Source organism: Coloeus monedula, assembly GCF_965178545.1.
Source record: "Coloeus monedula genome assembly, chromosome: 28".
In the NCBI taxonomy this organism is placed as follows: domain Eukaryota; kingdom Metazoa; phylum Chordata; class Aves; order Passeriformes; family Corvidae; genus Coloeus; species Coloeus monedula.
The window spans coordinates 4,534,273-4,551,899 of record NC_138808.1 but is presented as its reverse complement, the minus strand read 5'-3'; the positions used below and the strand labels follow the sequence as shown (position 1 = coordinate 4,551,899).

General features: G+C 48.6%; 1 protein-coding gene across 1 annotated transcript in view; it reads right to left on the bottom strand.

Moving 5' to 3' along the window:
* ANTXR1 (ANTXR cell adhesion molecule 1) overlaps positions 1-17,627 on the bottom strand; it is a gene marked incomplete at both ends in the record, with an annotated part of 77,296 nt that overhangs the window by 25,095 nt on the left and 34,574 nt on the right. The window contains 2 exons of the mRNA XM_082298386.1: positions 5,025-5,066; positions 13,659-13,754. Coding sequence (XP_082154512.1) covers positions 5,025-5,066; positions 13,659-13,754 — 138 coding nt within the window. The remainder of the gene's footprint in view (positions 1-5,024; positions 5,067-13,658; positions 13,755-17,627) is intronic.

The window sequence follows — 17,627 nt, the reverse complement described above, 5'->3', positions numbered from 1 at the left end:
CTGAGAGAACCTCATCTGTGGGTAACACAAGGATAATTCAGGCTCCACAAGGGACATCTGAAGCACTCAGGGTAAGAATTCAAACTAAATTTGGCCAGATATTAAAAAAAAAAGTTTGGACAACTTACCCCTCTCCCCACCCTTATAATTATTTTCCCAGTTGTCTCTGCAATGCCTGAATTTTGTCAGAATTCAGCATTTATAGAGAGCTCTGCCTGCACCAAGGGCTGAGCCACGACACGACAATCATTTCTCTGTGAGAGATGTTGTCATCGAATTCTACAGTTGAGAGAACACAGAGGCAAACCCAGCTGTCCTCAAGACTCCTTTCTACCCCTTCTCCCAACACTGGAGTCATTCCCAAATCCCATGACCACCTCTCAGCTGCTTTGTTACACTTTGAGGACACCTTGCTCTGTTCTCAGAGAACATTTCCTCCTACTGTGGAAGGTTTTGCTTGCTACCTTGGTATCTCTAAAGGTTCCCCAGTATCTTCTCTTCTCCAGCTTGAACAACTTCAGCTTCATACAAGCTCATCCTTGAGGCACAAAGGTTTATCAAACCAGCCTTGATCATCACAGAAACTCCCCATTTATCTGTGGTCCAGATCCTGCCTGAAGTCCTCCAAGAACAAAGCACTGCGTGTGCACAGATGAGAGGGAGGTCTGGGTTTGGTGAGAGAAGGATGCTGAGCTGTTCCCACTCCAGAGCTCAGACACCGAGCTGCAGGAAGGTGGAGATCCTGTAAGGTCATGGGAATCCACACCAGGATGGGATTAAACCCAACTCCCACAGCCTCTGCACTGCACTGGGCCTGCCTGGATATTCCACATGAAATTGGCTATGAAACTCCACACCCTCATGGTGTAATACCTGCACCTCATCTATTGCCAGTAACAGCCCCATCTTTTTTCTTTTAGATGCTCTCTCTTGAAAGGTTCTTTTCTCCTCCTCCCATATTTCCACAACTCACTGTAAAAGGGAAGGAGGAGCACTGGAACACCACTGGGACCTGGCTTCATTTCAGGAATAGCAGAATAAATTTCCTGCCTTGGTGTCTACAAAAAATTCCTATCAGATCCTTTCTCTGGAGCTTGTTTTGCTGTCTCCCCAGCAAGGCTTTCCAGACGGAGCAAGGAAAACAATTTGGAAAGGAATAATGATCAGCAATAATTGAACAACCTGGTCTAGTGGAAGGTGTCCCCTGCCCATGGCAGGGGAGTGGAACAAAATGATCTCTAAGGACCCTCCCAACCCAAACCATTCTGTGATTCCATGATAATAAGTGAGAGTTCAAGCAGCTCTCCAAGCAGCTGAATCTCCTTTAGTCATTCTCTGGCTTCAGGGATGTTGTGGGAGAGATCAGATCCCAACAGTCAGCGTGGATCCAGCTGAACAGGGCTTTCATCCCTTGGCTGAACAGCAGCTGCCGAGCAGGGAGTTAAGTCCCTCCTGTCCATGCTGCCTCCCAGGACAGTGACAACGACCTTCAGGGTCTGGTGCCAGAGCTGCTGAATGGCCCTTTCTGTCCAGCACCTCCCTGTGTGTGTTTGCTGTGCTGTGTGTGGGTAAGAGGACAAGAGACCTAAGAATTATCCCATTACAGGCTGGTTGGTGGCTTGGCTCCGGTGCCACAGTAGGGATGTGCGTGGATGTTGGGTGACAGAGCAGCAGGGAAAGGAAGGGACTGAGTGATGAGGAAAGGGCAAGCTCTGGGCATCTGGGTGATCTCCTGCCTGGCTTTGCCAGACTCCAGGGAGCTTTGTGTCCCTGGATCCCTGCTGTGGGAACAAGTGGCACCTGCATAGATTCAGCTGTGGGTTTTAGGCTCTGCTTACAGGGCAGGGCCTAAAACCCAGTGAGGGCAGTGTGTGTCTCTTGGGGTGCTTGGAGGGGCTCCAGTTTAGCACCCTCTGACTGCAGCCAGTCTGTCCAGGACTGACAGCAGCAGAATTCTGGCCTGGGCCAGGGAGTGAATAGCAAATTGCTGGAAGATGCAGAGCCCTGCAGTTGGGGTTTTTTGGTGTATTTTGAGCATAGGTTGCTATAGTAGAACCAGCTTCAGCCTTGGGTGAGTTTCTGCTCTGAGCTGGGCAGAGCTGTTCCAATAAACCCAGCCCAAAAGTGCTGGGGCACAGGAGTAAAAGCAGCTGTGTCTTCCTCCAGCAGGACTAGAAGAAGCCTTCCTGTTCACTGGAGGTAGAAGAATGTGGTTTCAATCCACCTTCAGTGACTAATCACAGGCCAGAAAGGTGCTCCTGGCTCCTCCAGGCACCCACCTCTTCCGTTTGGCATTAACTCAATCCTTCCTAAGTGAAACCATCTGTCCTTCCCTGGGCTTCACCCTCAGCATCCTGAGCTCCCTGAGCAGCACAGCAGGAGCTGACAACATTTGCAATTTCTGAATGAATTAATTGGGAGTTTCTGGCCAATAATGATTTCCTTCACCAACAGTGAAGTGTCTCCAACATGTCTCAAAGGGCCTCTGAAACAGAGTTCAATAAAACCTTTGGCGGGTCCGACAGCAAAGGCTGCTTCCCCCTCGTTGTTCCAGTGTAATGCGTTCTCCTTCCTCCTGTGGGCCTCAGCTCCCAAACCTGCTGATGCAAGAATTCCTTGACTTTTTTTTTATTTTGGCCAAGACTTTCGTGAGAAGAAAAAAATCCAACTGTAACCCTGCTGCTGAAGGGACCAGCAATCCCTCCTGCTGGAGAGGAGCAGCTGCTGGTTTCCTGCAGGGGAGGGGGATATCTGCAACACCCGAATACCTGGATTGTAGAAAATCAACTCCATCTTCTACTTGTTTAGAGCAAAGAAGAAAATCTGGAGGCTTCAACCTTCTGAGAACACATCACACTACTGCCAGCCCCACTCTGTGGACCAGCCCTCTCTAGGAGTAAATGCACCAACAAAATGCATCTTGTCAGAGCTTCTGCTATTTTTTCCCCTAGTGGGAAGCTCTTCTGTCTGGGAAAAACCAGTGCAAGTCACAGCTTCAAGCCTTACTGATTTCTGAGCACTGCCCTGATGCTGTACAGCTACTAAAATAGTATGGACTATATTTTCCTTTTTAAAAATCCTTTGGCTGCTAAATGTGCGCATTGGCTCTGGGATAACTGAGCTTAGGGGACGTGCTCTGGTGGGAAGCACAGGTGAAATGATACCATTAGAGCAGCTGGCACACTGAAGAGATGGATGCCCCATCCCTGGCAGTGTCCCAGGCCAGGCTGGACGGGGCTTGGAGCACCCTGGGATAGTGGGAGGTGTCCCTGCCCATGGCAGGGGTGGAATGGGAGGATCTGTAAGGTCCCTTCCAACCCAAACCAATCCATGATTATTGTAACCAAACCCTGCCATCCCAAGGTCCCCAAAGAGGAGAATAACACCCAAAAGACTGTTCAGATCCCCTCTTGGACTGACGAGGCAGCAGGTAAAGCACAGGTCCTAATGAATGCCAATTTTCAATCACTGTGCAGAGCCCTCTCAGGGTACAACCAAAGCCTGGACAAGCTGAATTTCAAGCTGCAGCTGTGGTTTTGCAGTAACTGCTCTGTTTTTGCAGCACTTACTGGGTTGACAAAAGACTTCCTTATAGGTGACGCACGTCTTCCCTCTTAGGGGATGTAATTTCCCCCTGCAGCTCTTGGCCAGGGAGCCAGCATTCCAGAATGATGTATTTTAATTAATTTCAGCAATTGAATCCCTTGGCTTGGAGGCATGTGTGATGCAGAACAAAGCACGTGCAATCTGAGGTTAATATTTTCCTTTTCATTCAGAGGACAGAAGCTGACAAAGCTGGTGGATTTTCACACAGCCCAAACAAATATCTGCTTAGGGAAACGGGCCAGGTACCTGCAGAGGGAGGCACAGGGAGCACTGGATCCAAATGCAGACCCCCCTTGGGTCTGGGAATGGTCTCATTTGGACTTTGCTTAAGGCCTGTTTTGAAGGGGACAAGTGCCCCAAGGTGGAGATTCCAGGGCTGGCCTTGGGTCCTGCTGCTCTGCACAGGGCAGGGAGAACCGAGGCCAGATCCCTGCTCCTTGCAGAGGCCTGAGCTTTCCTGAGCCTTGGCTCAGCCCACACTCCCTGTGCCAGGCTTCATGGAGAGCAGACAGCACCATTTCACAAGCTTTTCCACTTGCACGCTGAAGCAGGCAATGAATTTGTCTCCAGAAGCAGAAAGCAAGGCACACTACCCAAGCAAATCACTCTGAGCACAGACCTAAATCTAATTTTACTTGCATATTTCAGAGGAACTGATCCAAACCCCAGTGAAGTCAATGGAAAAACTCCCATTGCCATCAGAGTGCCCTGCACAGAGCCCAGGGCCTGCAGTGAAATCCCATGTGGAAAACACTGGGAGCAAAGCAGAGACTCATTGTGTGCTGAAAGCAGGAGCACAGAGAAAGAGGCAGATGGAAAACTGGGCATGTTTCTGGGCACAGCCTGTTAAATAATGGTGGCAGAGCTTTAACCATTTGTGACAAGATTCATCTAAAGCTTGTAAGCAGAGTTAAGATGGAAGTTTTAATGTTGATTTACCATTTGTTGATTATTCTCCACTAAAACTTCCCTGGCTTGTGTAGCTCTGCTGATGTCAAGAGGGTTTTGCTGGGGTTTTACATCTGCTCACAATGTGCCTCAGACAGTGCAAGGACCGTGAGCTTCCTTTTCTCACAGCAACTGTGCTCTGAGGGCTCAGCACCGGGAGCTCCTGCCAGGGGTAGTTATGTATCCCAAACCACCAAAATCATTACCATGCCATTCCAGGGAGGCAGCTAAGCACATGTTTAGGTTCCACTAACTTCAGAGTTAAACACAGGCTTAAGGGTTGTCCCTTGTGTGAACCACAGTCTAACTCTGCAGTGCTGTTCTGACCAAGTGAGGCATTGTCTGAGCTGTCCTCCTTCCCCACCTGCTCAGTGGAGGCACTGAACTCACAGATTTAATCATCTTTTGTGAGGAGACTGAACAAAACCTTGTCCTAAACACCGAGGAGACCAGGGGTCAGTGTCACTCACCTCGCTGTCTTCTGCAGGAGGTGGGGGAGGCTCTTTGATGATCTAGAAGGATTAAAGAGAAAGAGAATCATAAATTCACACTTTGTTCTTTAGCACAACTCAAATGTCACCAAAAAAAAAAAAAAAATTCCAAAGGAGAAAACAACAGGATGTGCTGCTGGAACCCTCTGTTACCACACGCTGTGATCATGGGGTGCCTGTGGGTGCCACTGTCGCCGAGGGGCAGCAGAAGGTGTCCCAGAGCCCTGCCACAGGGACACTCCTAATGACAGCTCCACACTCACACTGCTCATTAGGTCACCCCTGCCCTGTGTGAGGCAACAGAAAATTCAAAGTCTGATATCCCTGATTCTCCTAATCCCTGCAGTTGCCACAGTCAGTGCTGGCTCTGAGCATTGAGGCTTCACCTGAACAACCACACTAAAATCAGCATCTCCTCCTCCTGCCCTCTGCACATGTGTACAAATCCTGCCTCAGATAATTCACAGTCTGAACAAAGGCTGGAAAGCAAAACCAGTGTGAAGCAAAAGGCCCTGGGGACATTGCAAAGCAGTGATAACCCCCAGCCTGTCTCCCAGACCATTCTTCCTTTTTCATTCCAGAAGGCTGTGCCAGCGCATGCTCTTCACATCAATGCTTTTCATATTAGCAGTTTAATATAGTTCACTGTCATAAACTTCAAAAAATATAAATATATATATATGGCTCACGGAGGTTTGTAATAAAGCAAGCAGGGTGAGGTTGCAGCCTGGTCCAGGATATTCTCCATAGGAACCATTTCAGTTTATGTGGGTGTGAGGCCATTATTTCATGCAGAAAGTTTGCATCCAGGGCTCGGCAGGCAGTTGGCTGCTACCAGAGCCCTGCATCCAAGAGCAACAGAGAGGTTTCCAGGGGGAGGGCAGCGACAGCAGGCACGTCAGACCCTGTCCCTCACAGCCAGAGCAGAGCCCCTGCACAGCCCCAGCCCTGGCATGGCAGTGCCGCGCCCCAGGATGGGTTTGCTCCAGCAGTTTCCAGTGCCTCTGGACAAGGCAGCTCTTTCTGTGCACACCAGGCCAAGAGTCAGAGGCTGTCTGAGCACCAGTGGAGGTGACACTGAGAGTCCTGAGCTCTGCTCAGAGCTGGGTGTCGGGGGAAGAGGCTGCCCTGGCACGGGGGACACACGCGTGGGCTTCAAAATCACCCTGCAAACAAAAAATACAGTCCCAAACAGCAACGGCTTGGCTGTTTAAATGCAGAAAGGGAAAATTGCAATCACATTAAAGGCCCTGAAGATATAAATATTTACAGCAATTCCTCTCACTCGTGTTTTTCCCCCTGTGATGAGCTCACTGTTTTTATTTTCCTCTGCAAAGCCCGAGTCATGCAATGTGGCCATTAATGAGGAGCATGTGCCTCTGGCTGGGGAGGAGACAGGGCTGGAGCAGTTTGTGTCCCAGCCCAGGGCAGTGATGAGTGCTGGGCTCTGCCATTACCTGCTCCTGGGCCACAGGGCTTCTGTTTTGGTGGCCTGCAGCACTTCAGGGAACCCCAGCTAAAGAGACTTTGTGCATTCAATCAGCACTGAATGTGGGCATGCACAGCAGCCCAGAGCTCTCGTGGAAACACAAAATCACTCATGAGGAGGAGTGTGGTGGAGACTTGCTCATCCCCTGTTCTGGCACAGCAGGAGTGTGGGTCAGGTGTGGCTGACAGTCCCCGTTAGGGAGGAAGGAGGGGGGATGGCCCTGAGGAGCTTGAGCTGACCAGCAGAGCTGGGCAGTGAATAAAACAGCACCCATCTCCCTGCCCATCCTGGGATTCCCAGCTTGGGCCGGGTAGAAACGATGAAAACTTTGTCATTTTCAAAAAATGATGAAAAGTAGATGAGAAGTGGGTGATACGTCCCAGGGGCTGCTCAGGGAGGTTTGGAGTCCCTACCCCTGGAGGTGTCCCAGGAAGGCCTGGATGTGGCACTCAGTGCTCTGGGCTGGGGACAAGGTGGGGATCGGGCACAGGCTGGACTTGGTGATCTCAGAGATCTTTTACAACCTGAATAATTCTGGGATTCTGTGAAAAGTGGATGAAAAGTTGTCTGCATCCCAGTACTACTCTGTGGAAAGGAAATTCTGGCTATCAGCATGGTTTACTCAGAGGTGTAAGAAGGAGACAGCACCATCTCTTCTGTGTCTCCTGACACACTAAATACTGACAGAGTGTGCAATGCACCAAAAAACACAGGAGACTTTTTCAGATTAATTTTGGTCAGTGAGAGGGGGTGGCATTTGTCAACAGACCTCCTTTAGAACCAAATGCCTGAACACAAACCCATCAGACACTGAGAAATTTCAGATATGTGATCCAAAATGTACCTGCTGGAAGAGGCCTGGTTCCCTCCTGGAGCATCCCCTGTTCTGGTGGAACATCATGGGTTCCAGTGGAGTTCCTCTCATTTGCATTGGCACGAAAACATCAGGATAAGCCATCCAAATTTGGTCCAGCAAAGTATCCAAACACAACTTCTCAGCCAGTATCACTGGCAGCTCTGCAGATTGCACACTTGGCAGTGAGGAGATGGCTGTTTTCCACACATTTGCATTCCTCCCCATAACATATGCACACACGTACACACAAACTGACTGACTTCTGTAAACAGATCAAGTGTTTTCTATCACGGGCCGAGAGGGGGGAAAAAAGACATTCCTTCCATTTTTGAGTGCTTTGCACTTCTAAGAGCAACTGAACTCCCCATAAATTGGCAGCATGGACTGGTTAATTTGGACAAGTCTAGAGATGGGGGAGTTCAGTCTCCTGTGCCTTTGAGCCTCTACGACCTTTCGAAGTTCAAGTCTTACAAAAAAAATCTAATTTCTGACTCTCTGCCCGGGTCTTCAAACAGCACAAATCTTTTCCTTCTCCCTTTTGGATTCTTACATTTACAGCTCTGAGTGCATGAAATCCTTATTCTGGGGCACTGAGACCCTTGTTTTGGGGCATTTGAGACCCTTACTCTGGGCACTGAAGGCATCCCAAGCATCCACCAAGCTGCCTTGGTGCCATCCCACAGCAGTGGGCACAGCAAGAGCCGGGGGCAAGGCCAAGGGCCCAAAGGCCCCACAGCCGCTCGCCTGGCACAGGCAGAAACAACTCAAGGACAAGAGTGAAACTGCCATCGCAGGGACCCTGTGAGGACACAGCCCACGTGGCCACCTCGTTTTTGCCCTAGCTGCACCTCTGGCCTGGCCAGATGACACCCAGGACCTGCTGAAGGGATCAGCTGGGAGCAGGCCAGGCCCAGCACAGCGCTCCGGCGAGTTTGGCTTGGCAAGGCCGCCGTGTTTGTCCATGTGTGCTGCAATGTTTGGATAACCCCAAGCCATCCCTGGGATTGCTGTGTAGCTGGGTCTCCTGTCCCTGTGTTTGGGAGAAGAACACGATGGTTCGGCCCCAGGTTTGCTCTCCAGGTGCGGAATACCTGAGTGGTTCCACACCATCACCGTGCTACAAAAACCTGGCAGGGCTTTTTTCCAAGGGTAAAGGCCCCTGGGATGGAGAGGTGGCCACTGGCCTTCCTTGGCGCAGGAAGGAACTTTGAGAGCAGTTGTCAGCACTTCCACACACTCAGCTGTGAAAATTCAGGACAGTGAAGTAATTCTTTGCCTTTCACCACAGATCCCAACAAGCACGTGAAGGGCAGGTCTCTGTTAGCTGAGCCACTCTGTGTCGCAGACCCATGGAGCAGCAGCTGTTTCTGATGGATAACCCAGTGGCAAAGCAGAGGAATGCTATTAGCCACCTCCTGGAAGGTTAAAAGCATTGGGAAGGATGAATTTTCTGTTGCCCTGAAATTTCTATAGCCACTCAGGCATAAGAAAGCACAAGTTGAATCCAAATTTTGCATATTCCAGGAATGTGTCTAGGATATTTTCCATCTTAGGAGCCCAGAAATCTCCACCAGCTCTCAGTGTCCAGCAATCACACAGTAAGTATCCCTGGAGTTTTAGATGATAAATAGGGGCAATATGTTTCTTGTCAGAGGAGTCTATCTACTTTAGGATGGGACAGATCATCATTTAAAATGAAGCAAACAGTACAAAATAAGAAGTAAAGGACTTTGCCTCTAATTAGGACTACAGTTTGGAAGCATGCAGTTAACTGAGCGGATTATTTTTGTCCTTAATTACCTTCACTCTTCTGGAAAACACAGAATATATATTCTTGCTATCTTAACAAACAAGGGTTTTAAATAGCATTAACTGTGATCCGTCTGACTAATTTCCTATTTTTTTTCCCTTACATATTTATAGTTTTGTCCTCTCAGTCCTGTGACAGTTTCATAGTTGAGGTATGAGTTGGGTAAAGGAACATTTCCTTTTTATTTCTGTCATATCTCCTGTCTCTTCTCAGTACCCATAAAATCCTTGGAGATCCGGTCTACACTTCAAAGCTAACACAAGCAGAGGCCTGTCCCAATTTCTTCACCTGCAGTATAATACAATCTTCTTCCTGCTTTCTCTCTCTTTCCTGGGTTGTCTCCACAATGTTCCAGATGATTCATGATCCTGTGCTCCCTTCTCCCCAGATCAGCACAACTGCAGAAGAGCTGTGCCCGTGTGCCCCATGTGAGTGGGTGGGAATCGGAATCCATGGACCTTTGTAAGGAATCTCCATCCAGCCAACAGGGACCCTGCCATTTTATGATGCCATTAGTTTTAGGCTCTTCAGGGTTGCTGCAGAGCCGATGCATTTCCTCCCCTTCTCTTCCACCAGTTTAGCCATGTGGTTTTAATCTATATTTTCTGTATTTTCTCCATCCAGCTTTTTGTTTCCAAAACTTCTGGTCATCTGCAGTACAGACTGAGAGCCAAACAGATTGCTGGGTTCTTCCATGCTTACTTCCAGAAAACAGCTTTAAAGTTAAAACTGGTGTTAGATGCTTAAATACCAACACCTCGTTCATATGCCAGCCACACCCCTGTATTTAAAATCACTGTAGTATGAAAATGAGTGAGGTGGGGCAGATTTTCTACGTGGGCAAATGAGCCAGCCCAGCCTCTCAGGCCACCCTGGATAGCTGCAGAAGGGAGGCAGAGACTCGTGTTTACTTCATAAACCTGGGAGGAGGTGTGATGTACGAGCACGTGGGGAAAAGGCTCAGGCTCAGCTGCCCCAGGGACAGAATTCCACTCCCAGCCCTGGAGTGCCCTCGCTGAGCTCCAGCCCAAGGCTTGGGCAGGCTGGGTGGGGCCATCCCCTCAGATATTCCAGGGCAAACCTTCGTGCAGGTCCCGCTCTGGGGCAAAGCGTGGCCCAAGCACAGCTCCCTCATGCTGCCAGGGTCAGTGTCTGTGCAGCACGTGGGCACAGGGGAACCGTCCCAGCGAGGGAGACCATCCCAGCACAGCCAAGCCTTCCAGCTATTACATTAATTATGCCTTCACTGTGCATCCAAACACTTTAAGCAGCTCCATTTCCAAGCCAATCTAACACGGTGCCTGCAAAGTCCTCCTCAAGACAGTTCTGGAGGTTTATTATCTCTTCGGCTTACATCTGCATTAAAACCTATTTGATTTATATCAACATTAAACCTGAGGCTCATGTTGGCCTCCTAGCCAGAACAATTTCACCCTTGGACACCTGAACAGCCTCTTGCCCGCACAGTTCCTGCTGTGGATGTCTGCCCTGCTCCAGGCTGCGCTGTGCTCAGGAAAGAGGATGAATGGGAAGACAAGCAGTAACTGGGGGAAGCCAGAAGCTGGGATCTGCTGCTCTGCAGATCTGCTCAGCTCAGGAAAGGTGAGGTCACCCTGTTAGAGGTGTCTGTGTACTTGCCATCATTCTTGTTACAAGCACAGTGTTGGGGAGTTCAGCAGAGCAGAATTGTTTCTTTGTTTTCTGTTATTAAATAAACCTCCTACAACCTTTGGAGAGGTCGGTGCCTGCCTCCTATGCTTTTGTAATATCCTCCACAGGTATCCAGGGAAATTTTGCCTGTGCTGGTCTCAGGCACAGCAAAGAGTTATTATTGTTCTGATCTACTGAGCAACAATTGCCTCTACTGTAAACCGAGTGGTAAATTCCAGACTTCATCCCAGAATACTTCTGAGACCAATAAACTTGGATCCATTTGGAAGCAGCATTCCTTCATGGGCGCACGCCAAGGAGATACCGGGTTCCAGATAAACCTCCAGAGGGAGTCTATTGACTCCAGTCCATTTACTCCAGGGACAAAGCTGGCTTGGTGTCTTTCCTGAAGAACTGCTGGATGGTAATGACTCCTATTTAATTAAAAAGCATGCCAAGAGGAATTTCAGGGTTTAGAAATGTGCTTGTCACTCAGAAACAAATTTATACTTGGTAAGAGAAGAGCTTGCTATGTTTTTTTCCTTTTTCCCCTGGACACATCCACAATTATCTCTGAAACATCCCTGGGCTGGAATCCACGGCGATGTCTCCGGGTCTGCGGTTTGGTTATTCGAGGTTGGAGCTCTGGTCTGTTGTGCAAGGCAGTTCCTCTGCCCTTAATTCACTTCTGACAACACTGCATTCCTCCCCGTGCCACTTCCAAGCCAGTCACTAAGCTCTGCTCGGCTCCCTTTCCCCATCCCCTGACAGGCTGGGCACTCCTCCACGGATTTATCTTTAATTTCACAGAATTTTTGGGTGAGCAGTGCTCAGTGGGGTGTCCTGGCTGCTGATCCTCTGCCAAACACACCGGATGCCCTCCCAGAGAGGTGGAAGGGATTTCATACAGGCTTCTTGGAATAAAATCTTTCCAACAACTACAGGGAAGTGTTTGACTACATTGGAAAAATATCAGCGAGATAGTCCCCACTCGCAGACCTTGCTAGGAGGGAACGTGGGAGGTAAAGGAGGAGAGTGAGGAAAAGCTTTTATCTACAACAAATGTTTTAAGTAGAGAATTTAAATCTGGAAAATATTAAGCTTATAAAGTTTTATGTGGACCAGAGACTCCCTCTCTCTGCTGCACCCACCTTGCTTATCTGGACTGTTTTTCACACTCAGGGCTGTTACATGACCACTGTCCTCACATGATTCCACTGCAGCAGAGTCACAGAACCCTCACAATGACAACTCCATATCCCCTCCACACCCTGCTGCTTTTATTTGTGCCTTTTTCTCATCAGCTTCATCTTTCTGCTCTAACAGCACCTTAAACCAGCAGCATCACTGAGAGCATTTTCCCTCTGTCCCCTCAATTCTCCCCCAGGTGCCAGTGCCAACATCCCCACAGGGCACATCTCCACTGACTTCCATGCAGATGCGCCAACAAAAAGTTGGCCCAGCTCCTCTGGGAATGTGTCATCTAGTTCAGACAAATAACTCTGAGCAACCTACCACGCTGCTAATCCTTTGGCCAATTTTAGAACCATTTTTTTTTTTTATTGTTCTGAAAGTCCAAATAAATATTTTTTCCATTTTGGTTTTCATCTTGGTACAGAGGTGCCAAACTACTGTGAAGAGAAGCGTTTTATCCCCATTTTCAGCCAGGAACAGAAATAGACAACTAAGATTTTTCCTGCAAGATTTCCATCCTTGTTCTGGATAATACATCTCAGCACAGAGACTCATCCTCCAGCAAGTGGCTCCTGCAGTGTGTGGCTCCAAAGCTCTGCACTGTTGGTTTGGTACAACTTGGTGCGAATTTACAACACTGGGTCTGTGATTTAAAATCAGGAAAAATGATGGTGACCCAGAAACTGGAGCTGGTTTGGGCAGCCTTAAAAGCAGCTTCTGAAACGTTGCACGCAGCCAGTCACCAAACCCAGGCTCCAATTCTGCTGACATTTGTGCGTCCCTAATTCTTGTTCTATATTTGCAGCACAAACAAGATCCAAACCAAGAGCAGAGCTTCACTGCATTGTGTGTTCCACAGTGATGAGCCCTTGCCCGGATCCTCACTGGGAAAGGCAGTGCCAGGGCTCAGCAGGGATGCTCGGGGTGTGACAGGTCTGTGCAAACAGCAGAGTCACGTGAGATGAAAGCTCCTCTCGAGTCCTGTGATTTCCTTCTTGCCTCCTTTGACCTCTTCCTTCTCCCCTGTTTTCTCCTCATTTCCCTCTACTCTTTTAAAGCATTAACTCTGTGATTGTGCTTTTGAACTTTTGTGAAAGGGCCTGGAGGAAAGACAATGCTCAGTGAAGCACTGTCACTGGGATGTTTCAAAGTGCTTTTCAGACGTGATCCAGGAAACAAAGTTCATCTTGCAAAAATTTGCACACCTAGAAATGTCTTTTCCTTGCACCTGAGGCAGAACCAGGACTCCAGTGTGGGTTGATGAGCCCTGCCTTTCTACAGGAGCCCTCCAGCATGGGCATGCTGACACTGGGGTTAGAAAATCCAGAACAGGCATGGCAAGGAACACATTTCTGCAAACTATTTCCATTTTGTGACCAAAACACAAGACTTAAAGGCTCCTGACAAGGTTTGGATGTTGGCAACATTGCTGTTCCACGGGTCTAATCCCAGGCTGGGCAGATGAAACAGAAGCCCAAAGCAGAGGCAGCAGTGGCAGAAATGCTGCCCCGTTCTGGGATCAGTCCTGTGGAAAACTCTGCCTCCCTCCCCCTCAGTTCTTGCTTTCAGGCAGCACTGAAATGCTGCTTTGTGCTGATGATTTCTGTCACTTACCACAGTGCAGCAGAGGGGCCAGAACCACCAGAGCAGAGCCAAGGCCAGCAGGAGGAAGAGGATCAACAAGGCGATGGCCAGGATGGTCCCGTCGGACTGGAGGAGAAGCACAGAGAGCGTGTGACACCTGTGACACAGAAGTGTCCTCACACAGATCCTCCCCTGTGCACCCTGCCCCAGCTGTGTCCCAAAGGCCCTTCTCCATTTATTGCCACATTAATGATAATGATCAATCAGGTCACACTCCATTTAATTTTCAGACAAGATGCAGCTTTCCTCTCCTTACACATGCAGATGTGGCACCTGCCCTCCCCCACACACCTCACTGCAGAGAGAGGCCGAGACCTCTCATTCACTTCACAGGTTTTCCATCAGTTTTCTGACCCTCACAGTTACATAAAACACAGATTAAAATTAATGTAACATTCCTCAGACTATTTAAGTGAAGACTTAGAAAAAGATTTTAAGGAGAGCTCCCACCAGTGTGATGGAATCATAGAGTGGCTTGGGTTGGAAGGGACCTTAAAGCCCATCCAGTGCCACCACCCCTTCCATGGGCAGGGACACCTTCCACTGTCCCAGATTGCTCCAAGCCCATCCAACCTGGCCTTGGACACTTCCAGGGGTGAGGCAGCCACAATATTGGCAATGTTTCACTGCAGTTCAAGCAACTTCTTTGCAGCTCTTTCCCTCCTGCAGCACAAACTTGACAGCGACGTTGGTGTTACAGCTGACTCCAGACAGAAAACTTGCAGTGAGATCTCCAGAGCACCATGACCCAGGTCCTCCTCCTCCTCTCAGCTGTGCTGACTCAGAGCAGCTCTGCCATGAGCTTTCCAAGAGATCTAAACATCCGTCACAAGGACACACAGGGAGTATCCCCATCATTAACTCCAGAAGATCCCCTCCTCTCTGGCTGGAACACTTCTCCCAGTTAAAACACGTTTGCAATTCTCCAGTATTGATCAGCACTGCAAACTGCTGCACAAGCCAGCTCAATTCAGCTGTCAAGCCCCAAATGTGCACCACTTCTTGCTGCTCAGATTTAAGCCAAACCAGATGTCCCTGTCTCCCTGAGGTGTGCCAGCCTCCCTGTACCACTCCTCCCCGGGACTGTGCTATTCCCAGACCAGCAAGGCCTGACCTAAGGCTCTTTGAGAGGTTCTTGCTGCAAGAGCCAGACATTTAAACCCCCCCATCCAATGTCAAGGCCACGGTGCCAGACTGAGGACACGTCCAGGACGGACTGACCCGAGGGGTGCAAGAAATGGGTGCCTGCTTAAATCACTGCAACCCAAGGGCCAGATGACCTCCCATCATTCCAGAATGGGAGAGTCATGGAAGAACAACCAGGTTGAGAGCATTTTCCAAACTCTCTGCTGGTGCAGAAAGAATTTCTGGAGAACTTGGATCAAGACAACCTGATCTTTGACACTTGGAAGCAAGAGAAGGCAATCCACACAGGAGAAGAATTCACCCAAGGCATGTCTGGAAATGGAACTTGGACCCCAACACACACAAAAAAAGCTCTGTTGAGAAGACAGAGCTGTACATTTGGGGCTGTTGCTCCAGACAAACAGCAAAAAGGCACATCCATCATCTGCAAAATGCAACATGCTGGCATTCAAAGCTTTATAAAATGTGATCTCAGCTCTTTACTGCCACAAAACTAGAAGAAATCAGGCTATGTCTAATCGTTATCTGCCCCCTCAGCCCCACATTAAAACAAATATTTGCTCATTAAGAGTATTCTAAAATCAATTTGCAAAAATGCAAAACAAATTAAAGTGGCTTTTAAACTGTTTCCTGGGGATTTTTTGGTTTGTTTTTAAAAATATAATTTGTTTTTACTTTCCCCCAAGAACAACCTGTAAAGACCAATTTTTGATACCCCAACACATCTGTTCCTCTGCAATGCAGCTGGTCTGGCCAGCTGGGGTTTTGCAGCAAACCAGTCCAGAAGACTGGGCAGGGTTGGAGGTGCCAGATCTTCCCAGTCTCACTCAGCATTGAGCTGTCACTCTGTGTAATGTCTATGGTTTTATACAGCCAGAACTGGGCTGAGATAGAAGCTGCCACTCAGCCAAGCTGAATGATAAACAGGAACAAAAATCTGCCTGCTCAAGAGTATGCAAAAGTTCCACTGGCACTTGGAGATCTCTCTCCCAGTCTTATATAGCTGGTGAAAGAGGGCTGAAGCATTTCAAATGTCTGTTCTCATTCTATTTTTTTAAATCAAAATTTGGAAGAACAATGCAAACGCTCATGGAAACACTGAACCATGGAATAATGCAATGAGTGTGTTTAATACTTATTGAATACAGGCTGGAAATTCAGACCAGGAAAACAACTTTCATTTTAAAAAGGGAATTTTTACAGCCAACTAGAAGCTGTTTCATAAGAAAAGATCAATGGAGAAAAGCCTGGCTAGCCCCTGAATACACACAGTTATCTGTGATGGGTGCTACTGTCACAGGGATTCACCTTACACAGGTAAATGTGGGGCTGGGACCCACAGTGAGATCAACAACCTAAAACTCCACAGCTCCTGACCAGCTGACAAAAAGCCAGACAGCAAAGGTAATCTCAGAGCTTGTGCCAAATTACTGTAAAACTTTGGCACTTTGCTTCCTGAGAACTGTTGGAGAGCTGGACAATACCTGGACTTGTTCTTTTGAAACACCTTATCTTACCAAGAAACAGTAAGAGAAAAAAACAGTGGGCTCTTTCCATGGCCTCTCAAGGTGCTCCACATCTGAAGTGCTAAAACTCTCCCACACAGGCTCTGAAACAAGCTGTGGGGAAAGAGAGGCAGCTGTGCCTTGAAGACTCCTTTGCCCTGCCAGAGTCCAGAAAAGGTGGCAAGTATCGCTGGCAGTGGGAGTACAGTGGAAAAGAACCCCTGGAAGATGCTGTACAATAGAGAAAAAGCAGGAGATCTGGAGCAGGACATGTAAGAGGCATTTTGTCATACCTAGGGGGGTGTACAGATACATAGAGAGAGAATCTCAGAATCACAGAGTGCTTTGGGTTGGGAGGGACCTTAAAGCTCATCCAGTGCCACGGGCAGGGACACCTTCCCCCAGAGCAGGCTGCTCCAACCCCATCCAGCCTCCCCTCAGCTGCGGAGCTGTCGGGGACGTGAGAAGCCAGGCTGGGACTGGGGGAATTCCCTGGCCAGGAGACACCAGCCTGCCCCTCCTCTTGGATTGCAGGTTCTCCTCAAGAAAGGAGGGAAGGGATGGCAAAGTCTGATCCAGAAACTGCCCTGGGGTGTTTCCTGCCAACCACTGACCCACAAACCCTGGGGTACGTCCCACAAGGGAACGGCTCCCTGGAGGCACACACAGATCCCGGGAAGAGCCGACCCCAAGGCTCAGTATGAACGAGGTGCACGTTCCTTTAGCAGCCAGGGCAGAGGGATGGCCCCTCCATGGCTGGGCCACACAGGAAATGACTCCTCCTCAGCATTCATTCTTTTGCTGCTCCCTGCTGAGGTTGCTGCTCAAGACCAGGCTCCCAAAATTCTGCCCCAGGAAGTGTGGATGCAATCATGAGGCAAGACAAAGCTAAGGCAGAATCTGTGGCACGAAGGCCCCTCTTTCGTCTTACGCATCCTCGATGCTTCTAACACGGAAACAAAAATAAATCCATTCATAGAAAAACGTAAATCAGTCCATTGGAATTTCAATGGAACTATGGCATAATCCTGAGGGTTTTCCAAAAAATGCTGCTACACAGCAGATGGGCATTTTTGGTTGCATTTGGGTTTGTTTTGGTTTTTTAATCTTATTTTTAAGATTTTATTTCCTAGTTTCTCGCTTTACTGTGCTGGCCTTTGCTGCACACAGCAACAGAAACCAATGCCTACCATTTATCACATACAGGAATTTTTTTAATATAACAGAAACAATGTGGCCTAATTTCTAAAAGGAAATGAAAACTCACTGCTCTGCAGGGTCAGCCTCT